We start from the raw sequence: 7,840 nt of genomic DNA, 5'->3' as shown, positions 1-7,840 counted from the left end.
AACCTCAAGAAAAATCACAAAAATCAATGACAAGAAGAACACCCATACCCTTGAATGTCGTGAGCGAATTTTTTGGCCAAAGCCCAAATGAAAATACCATTCTCATCCCACACGTGTTTGGTTGCTCTGCACCATTCATTCTCCCACCCCAAACCAAAATACAAAAGACAATCATTTTTTTTTTAGTTTGAGTGTTGGATTGTATGTTTTTTCTTTCTTTTTTTTTTTTTTTTGTTATCATATATCATTACAAGGCAATACAACCGAAAAACAATAAAAACAGCATTTTTTAAAAAAAGATTGATTATAAATTACGAGTTGTGTGTTGTTGTTGTTGTAAGTTGCTGGCGTACAGACGCTAGCGTCTGACTAACTTTGCTTGGGACAGCACTTATTTTATAAATGGCATTTATTATGTGCTTATTTGAAGATCTTGCCTTGATTGAACTTGCGACCATCCTTATCTGTGCCAGTCCATGAGAAGTATTGTGTTACCAATTTCTTGGTTTCCTCAGATTTGGCATCGAGTTTCTTCCATTCATAGCAATCATAATCGATTTGCCAATCGGGAGAAAGAGGGAATGCCAGTTCCTGACCACGCCATACCCACACTCCAGAGATAGTGCTGTTATTATCCTCACCGAAAAGACAGACCGAAGCAAAAGCTTGCTTACGCATCTTATCTAAACGCTGGAACATTCCAGTGATAAGATTGCAGCTCATAAAGACCTTAGCAAGCTCATCATTGTATTTGTATTCACCGAACCAAATCGAATAATGTTCGGGATCGAACTTTTCGAAAAAGTATGGAATGGACTTGGCTTCATCTTCGTTGGAATAACAACGTTTGAAGTCATCAAAGTTAAAGGTACCCTTTGGCATGGCATCAAAGGGATCCTTCGACTTGGGTTCCAGAGCCAAAGCCTCATCAGCAAGATCCAACTCTTGTGGGGCTTCTTCCTCCTTCTTGGCAGGGGCCTTCTTCTCCTGGGGTTTCTTTTCTTCCTTCTTCTTTTCGGCCTTAGCGCCGGCTGCTGCGCCAGCACCAGATTTGCCCAAGAATTCGGCGTATTTTTTAGGGTCATAAGCGAGTGTCTTCTCGCACAAGACGTATCCCTTAAGGACGGCCTGGACCTGTGGCTGATTGAGAATGGTATTGAACCATCTGTTCAGACTGGCATAGGGAGCACGTAGGGATGGCTCCAACACGTATTGGTACAAATGGAGCAAACTGGTGAACACAACGATGTCCGCCAAGGTAATGCGCTCACCCACCAAGTAAGTGGACTCGAGCAATTTGTTATTGAGGACAGTCAAGGCAGCGGCGACGTCATCCTTGGCAGTGCTGTTCTTGGCCAATGGCATGATGCCCAAAAGTGGGAATACCCATGCGCAAGAGGCTGGAACGATTTCATTGTCAGCAAAGTTAATCCATTGCTGTACTAGGGCCTGGAGGTATTCGTTGGAGCCGCGTAGTTGTTGATTGGCCAGGAAGTAGGCAATGGCATTGCTTTCGCTCAAGACTTTGCCGTCAGCTGTTTCAAAGGCAGGTACCTGTAAGGTTAATGTATTTAGAATTGAAGGACAAAAAGCCGGTAGAAGGGGGGGGGAGGTGGTTAACCCACGTCGATGACGTATGCAAAAAAATGCAGTTTATCATGCACCGGTTACTTTTGTTTTTTTTTTAAGAAATACTAGACAAATTTGTTTGTTTGAACACTTACCTTGCCAGTTGGGAATTTCTTAAGGAATTCCGAAGATTTATTTGTCTCGCCAAAAACAAATCCTTCGGCCACTTTCACTTTAGCCCCAGAATACTGAGCGGCTATGAGTGCTTTGTAAGCACGGAAGTTATCTGGATAAGTATAAAGTGTCTGATGAAGAAAATATATATAACAATTAGTTGGATATATTGGCTATATTATAAGATAAATAATTGGTAAAAAACTATACGGATGGTTTAGATAATTGAAAATTAAATTTTTGTGATTTTTTACTCACTCCTGTCGCCATCGTTGCCGTTTGCCGGAGAGAAAGAAAATTTGACAGGGGATGTGCTCAGATGGATTTGAACGTTGTGCAGCGGCGATGACGTTTTGATAAAATTTTTGTGTACAGTGTGTTCGGGGTTGGAGGATAGAAATTGCTCAATTTGGGATGTGTTCAATAGGAATTTTTTTTATGCTGGGCTTACATTGTTTTGCAATTCATAATTTGAATAAAAATAAGGCATACAAAATATTTAAATAGAGCGTAGATGCATTTGTTTTGGAGTTGATACTTTGTTAGTGATGATGCTTTTTTTAAGTGCAAGCAGTTCCTCAGATAAACTTGTTTTATAAAAATAAGTTATCATTAAAGCGTAGTACGCAGCTGAAGCGAAATGAAATCTTAAACGATTTTTTCAAGTTTCCAAAGTCAACAGCGAACATTTTAACAAAAAATTACCATCTGGTATTATAGAAAAGTAAAAATTATAAAAATTGAAATACAAAAATTCAAGAAAAAAACATCAGAAAATAGGTTACAGATTTAATTTCGTTCCGCTTCAGCTGCGTACTAGGCTTAAACCCTTCAAACAAAAAAAGTAAGCTTTCTGCATCATTATTTTTAATTTTGTGGTCGAAAAAACTGTCACAAAATCAGTTTGAAAATTTTCACTTTTTGACTTTTTGCAAAAAGTGGCCGTTGTATAGTTATACCTTAACGGCTATATTATTCACTAGTTTAAAAAATACATCTGGATTTAAAATTGTCAAATAATGTCAAAAATAGATCCAAATCCAAAATAGTAATCCCGATTTTAACTATGAAAATAGGTATAGTTAAGAAATAGTTAAAAATGACTATTTTTTTCTCTGTGTGATAGTGAATATTAGCCGTTTTTTATTATCCCACTTTGATCCATATAGATCATTAGGCGTTTTTTATTATCCCACTTGATTCATATAGATCATTAATTAACACGTACTACAACAACTACATGAGATCTTGCTTTTCATCACGATCACGAATGGAAATCTTGCTTTTCATCAGGCTATTAATTAATACGTATTAAGGCTTGGCCACACCGGAGGGTATGCGGTAGAGGTACGGGTAGCAGTAACGATATTTGTATGAAAAAATTCCACATCTGAACGTTGATATGTCAGTTTGGAATTTTTTTAATACAAGTACCGTTACCTCTACCCCTACCCCTACCGCATACCCTCCGGTGTGGCCAAGCCTTTACAACAACTACATGAGATCTTGCTTTTCATCAGGATCACGAATCGTGACCTTGCTTTTCATCAACATCACAAATCGTGATCTTGCTTTTCGTTTTTTCAGTACGCAGCTCTAGCGAAAAATTGGAGAGTTTTCACTCATTTGTCACTTACTTTTTACTGTCCTGTGCATTTTTCTTGACTCCAAGAGCAGTGTTGACGGTTTTTTCACTTTTAATTCATTTATTTCTTGCTTTAAAAATTATTTTCTGTTGCTTTTTCTTAATTTTTCTGACGGTTTTTTCACTTTTAATTCATTTATTTATTGCTTTAAAAATTATTTTCTGTTTTTAAATTAATTATGAATTTTTTTATTTTGACTTTGTCAAAATACTCGATGATATTTTTTTTCGTTAGCTTAAGCCTAGTACGCTGCTGATGCGAAACGTAAAATGTTGAAGTCTCCAAAACCAACAGCTGGCATGTTAACGAAAAAATACCATCGGGTATTATAGCAAAGTGAAAATAATAAAAATACAAATACAAAAGTTCAAGAAAAAAACATCGGAAAATCAGTTGTTTAAAGCAAAAACAAAACAAATTTTATTTCGTTAACGAAATTTTGTATGAATAAAGCCTTAACTACATAGCCCAGTACGCAGATCGCGCTAAACTAAATTTTATCTCGACAATTTTTATCTCTACACGCGTTCGCTAAAAGACAAGATATATTTAAATTTAAAAATAACGGCTGAATCACAGTAACATTTACTTATACCTACTTACAATCAAAATTACATACATATTTTTTTTGCCTCTTATTCCTTGCAGCAACAACAATGACCACAAATGTTTATTTTAATTTATTTCGCGAGCTAAATTGAGTGGAGACTTTTTGAAAAGTAGTAGATGAGAATTCCAATTTAGCGCGTGAACTGCGTACTACCTGGCTAAAAATCCTCGCTAAAATTTATCTTTGGAGGAAATTTGTATGAAAGATAAATTTTAGCGCGATCTGCGTACTGGGCTCATTGGCTCAAAAAGTGAAAAAGTACAAAAGTGAACATTTTCAAACGCATTTTTGTATAGTTTTTCGGGATGAAAAATTAAAACAAATGATGCAGAAAGCTTATTTTTTGGTCTAAAATATAATTTGTATACTCTTTATCACAAAACAATTGCGATACCCAACTAACATTTCAGCTTCCGTTAAGGTATTACAAAAGCTACATTTCAGCTTCTTTTAAACTTTAGTAAGGTTGTTGGGCATGGAAAAAGGAGAACTTTATACAAGTTTGACCCTCTATAAGAATCTTAAACGAAGCTTTACCGAAGCTCTACCGAAGCTTTGAGATTTAAGAGATAGCTTCGGAAGAGCTTGTATAGCTCTTTAATACATGTCTTATCGAAATTAAACAAAAAAACTAAAAAAACAAAAAAGAATCCTTTTTTAACTGGTTTTGAATCATGAATTTTATCTTTTGATCTGATATTATATATAACATTCCATTAGTTTTAAGTATATCTATTAATAATAATTTTAAAAGTATATAATTTTTTTACCACACCCAGGAATCGAACTTCGTATCTGCTTGGTGGTTGTCCACCACTCTACCCATTTGGCCATCGTAGTATATTCAATAATGAAATCAAAAACTTAATCAGTTCAAATAGCAAAAAAATGTCCGAGCTAAATTATTCAATGTCAAAACCAAAAAGTGTCCGAACTAGATTATTTAATATCAAAACCAAAAATTAAATACAAAACTTGGTAATTTCTGTAAAGCTTCTATAAATTCATTAAACAGGCTTATAAGAAAAACAAGCTTTCTTCGTTTAAGTTTCTTTAATAGTAGGTGTGTTTTTTTGTTTATCTATATAGATTTTGTGCAAAAAAACGACATCGAGATTTTTGAAATCCATTCAAACATTTGGCACCACTGTACATATACTTTGGCAGCTGTCTGTCAAAAATGTTGCTTTTGTTTTTTTTTTTATTTTTACTCCGAAGTGGAAAGGCCATTACATCCATGTTGGATACAAACAAAAATTTTCATATGGCCATGGCATCCATGTTGGATTCAAAAAAATTGTTTTTTCACAAAAAACCAAAAATTATCTGTATATTCTTAGCTACATTTTAAGACCATGACCATTAACATTAGTTGCGTCGTTCTTGTGTTATAAGCGTTTGAAGGTAGCCATATTGAATTTTTTTTCGATTTTTAAAAAATCAAATGTGAAAACTTTTTTATTTTTATTTCTAATTTCTCGAAAAAACTTTGGTAATTTTATATACATATCTGTTCAACAATCTTATCAGGATCCATTTAAGACTTTTATCTGAAAAGTGCATTGCGTATATCTCGATATATTAACATTTCAATGCAACCATGTCAAACAAATTTTTGATTATTTTTTTCTATGAGAGTTTTTTTCAAACCTCGTTTTCTCCGCTTTTTTTTTTGTTAATATTTTCAGATATTTTTGTATGAACACAACAAATAAAGTACCTTGGCACTACTGTTTTTATCGAGAGAAAGTAAAATCTGGATAATTATCTGGATTTTTCAAAAATCTATACAGATAAAGTTTTTGTTGTTTTTAACACGTAAATTGTTTTGATTTCAAAAATCTCGATGTCGTTTTTTTGCACAAAATCTATATAGATAAACAAAAAAACACACCTAGTATTTAAACAACTTATTAGAAGTTGTTAAACAAGTCTGAACTTCTATAAGCAGTTAAATTCTGAAGCAATCTCAATACAAGCTGTATAAAAAGTAGAACATGCGAGATTTCAATTTACAGAAGTGAAAAAGTACAAAAGTGAAAATTTTCAAACCCATTTTTGTATGGTTTTTCGGGCTAGAAAATTAAAATAAATGATGCAGAATGCTTATTTTTCCGTCCAAAAATCAATTTGTAAACTCTTTTTTACAAAAAAATCCCTCTAGCGAGAAAAAAAATATTTTCACTTTTGTACTTTTTCAAAAAGTGGTGAATGTAGTTAAGCCTTTAATTTGGTTTCGCTTCAGCTGCGTACTATAGTACTATAGGCTTTATATCGGACCCGGACTATGCTTTTATTTGAGAGTGGAGTTGTATTTGGGAGCATTTTTGTACGTACTTCTGCTACATTAGTACTCTTATTAAAATATAGTCACCCCTGTTCTGAAAGCCCACTGAACTGAAATTTCAATTGACAGCAACTGTCACTTTTTCAGTTGCACAAACAAATCAACACAAAAAACTCACCGGTAGGAAATAAATTTTTGTTTGGATGGATTTTTATCTATAAAATTAATCCTAAAAGATATTCTCGGTAAGTTTAAAATTCTTAATATTAACAATTAAATTATCCCACAAAAACAACCCAAGATTTCAATCAACCCAAAACCATTATACTTTTAACTCCAGTAATCAATTAAAAAAATATGGCTTACGAAGTGACTGTTTCCGATCGAAGTCATCCTCTGCACAAAATGCTTACACCCGAAAAAAGGTCTTCCCTTTTAAATGCCCTCTTCGAAATGTTATATCGCGACTTAATGTCCGATGTCGAAATGAGTCCCAAATACAGTGGCAGTTATTGGAAGGATGGAACCTTTAAATTAAGAGCTGTTGATGAACATTCTGCCGAAGTCGTAGTTGACATAGTTGAACGAATGCCACCACCATGGCCAAATGCAGAAATTTATGTCACTTATTCAAAGAAAGGAAATGTTTATGCTTCTGCCCCTCAAACATACGTTCCTCCAGTACAAAATAACGTCGTCGAACAGCCAAAGGCTCCTCCAATTCAGAGAACCATCGTTAACGTGCCATTAGAGCCAGAAGTACAAAGAAACGTTGTCGCACGTCCTTACGTCCCAGAAGTACAGAGATCCGGGGTTGTCGACCGACCAAGCATGCCACCAATACAGAGATCCGTTGTCGAACTAACAGGCATCCCAGGTATAAAGAAAAATATCACTGTCGAAGCATATGTGCAAGGAGAAGTGATTTCAGTAGATGAATTTCTGCAAACAATTAAGAGATTCGACAACAGATTCCGAATAGGGCAGTGGCAACCGACGTTTTGTCGCCCCCACGGTCAAGGACACGTATACACTTTTAATATAACACAAACTGATTTTCAGGTTCTAAACGATTACGATGGATTTATACCATTCTATGGGAATCAGGTGGAGTTTCGAGTCTTGAATAATTCCTAACTTTTCCCAATAAAAAAATTAAATAAAAAGAAAACAATAAGACGTGTTTTATTGCATTTTAAAGGATCATGAAGATGGATAAGTTATTTATCAAATGTAAATCTAATGTTTAGGTGTTCCATTCCACAGGACTTTATTTAATACAATCGAGTGTGTTCGATACAATCTTGTATCGGCAGCATCCAATTTCGTTCAATGGATGGCTTTCGATGGAAAATAACTCATTGAACCAAATTATGTAGGGTAGAAATGCCTATTTTCGGTCATCTCCAGTTTCCGGCCACCTTTCGAAAAATCGTTAAAACTAGTGATTTCGAAGGTGTTTATTCCAAATTTTTACTCGTATGCTGTTCTAACAAATAAGAATAGCATAAGAGCAAAATTTTGGAATAAATCCTATGAAATCCCTAGTTATAA

At 34.5% G+C, this 7,840-nt stretch overlaps 2 protein-coding genes across 2 annotated transcripts; one reads left to right on the top strand and one right to left on the bottom strand.

The window, feature by feature from the left end:
* Positions 1-417: 417 nt before the first annotated feature.
* LOC129915368 (elongation factor 1-gamma) lies at positions 418-2,130 on the bottom strand. The gene is made up of 3 exons (XM_055994871.1): positions 2,002-2,130; positions 1,725-1,874; positions 418-1,554 (listed from the first exon to the last, which is right to left on the bottom strand). Exons 1-3 carry the CDS (start codon positions 2,011-2,013, stop codon positions 421-423), a joined length of 1,296 nt encoding a protein of 431 aa, XP_055850846.1. The 5' UTR covers positions 2,014-2,130; the 3' UTR covers positions 418-420.
* A 4,273-nt stretch (positions 2,131-6,403) lies between these two features.
* Positions 6,404-7,464, top strand: LOC129916435 (uncharacterized). The gene is made up of 2 exons (XM_055996404.1): positions 6,404-6,531; positions 6,627-7,464. Exon 2 carries the CDS (start codon positions 6,644-6,646, stop codon positions 7,421-7,423), a length of 780 nt encoding a protein of 259 aa, XP_055852379.1. The 5' UTR covers positions 6,404-6,531; positions 6,627-6,643; the 3' UTR covers positions 7,424-7,464.
* The last annotated feature ends 376 nt before the right edge of the window (positions 7,465-7,840 follow it).

The sequence above is a fragment of the Episyrphus balteatus genome, chromosome 3 (genome assembly GCF_945859705.1).
Source record: "Episyrphus balteatus chromosome 3, idEpiBalt1.1, whole genome shotgun sequence".
Lineage (NCBI taxonomy): Eukaryota > Metazoa > Arthropoda > Insecta > Diptera > Syrphidae > Episyrphus > Episyrphus balteatus.
This window is presented reverse-complemented; position numbering and strand designations above follow the sequence as displayed.

What these genes read in the sequence shown, in the direction of transcription:
- LOC129915368 (XM_055994871.1), bottom strand. An exon ending in AGAAATTCCCAACTGGCAAG is followed by an intron (nt 1,555 to 1,724) that starts GTAAGTGTTCAA and finishes TTAACCTTACAG; the next exon opens with GTACCTGCCTTTGAAACAGC.
- LOC129916435 (XM_055996404.1), top strand. Translation starts at nt 6,644, where the DNA reads ATGGCTTACGAAGTGACTGTTTCCGATCGAAGTCATCCTCTGCACAAA.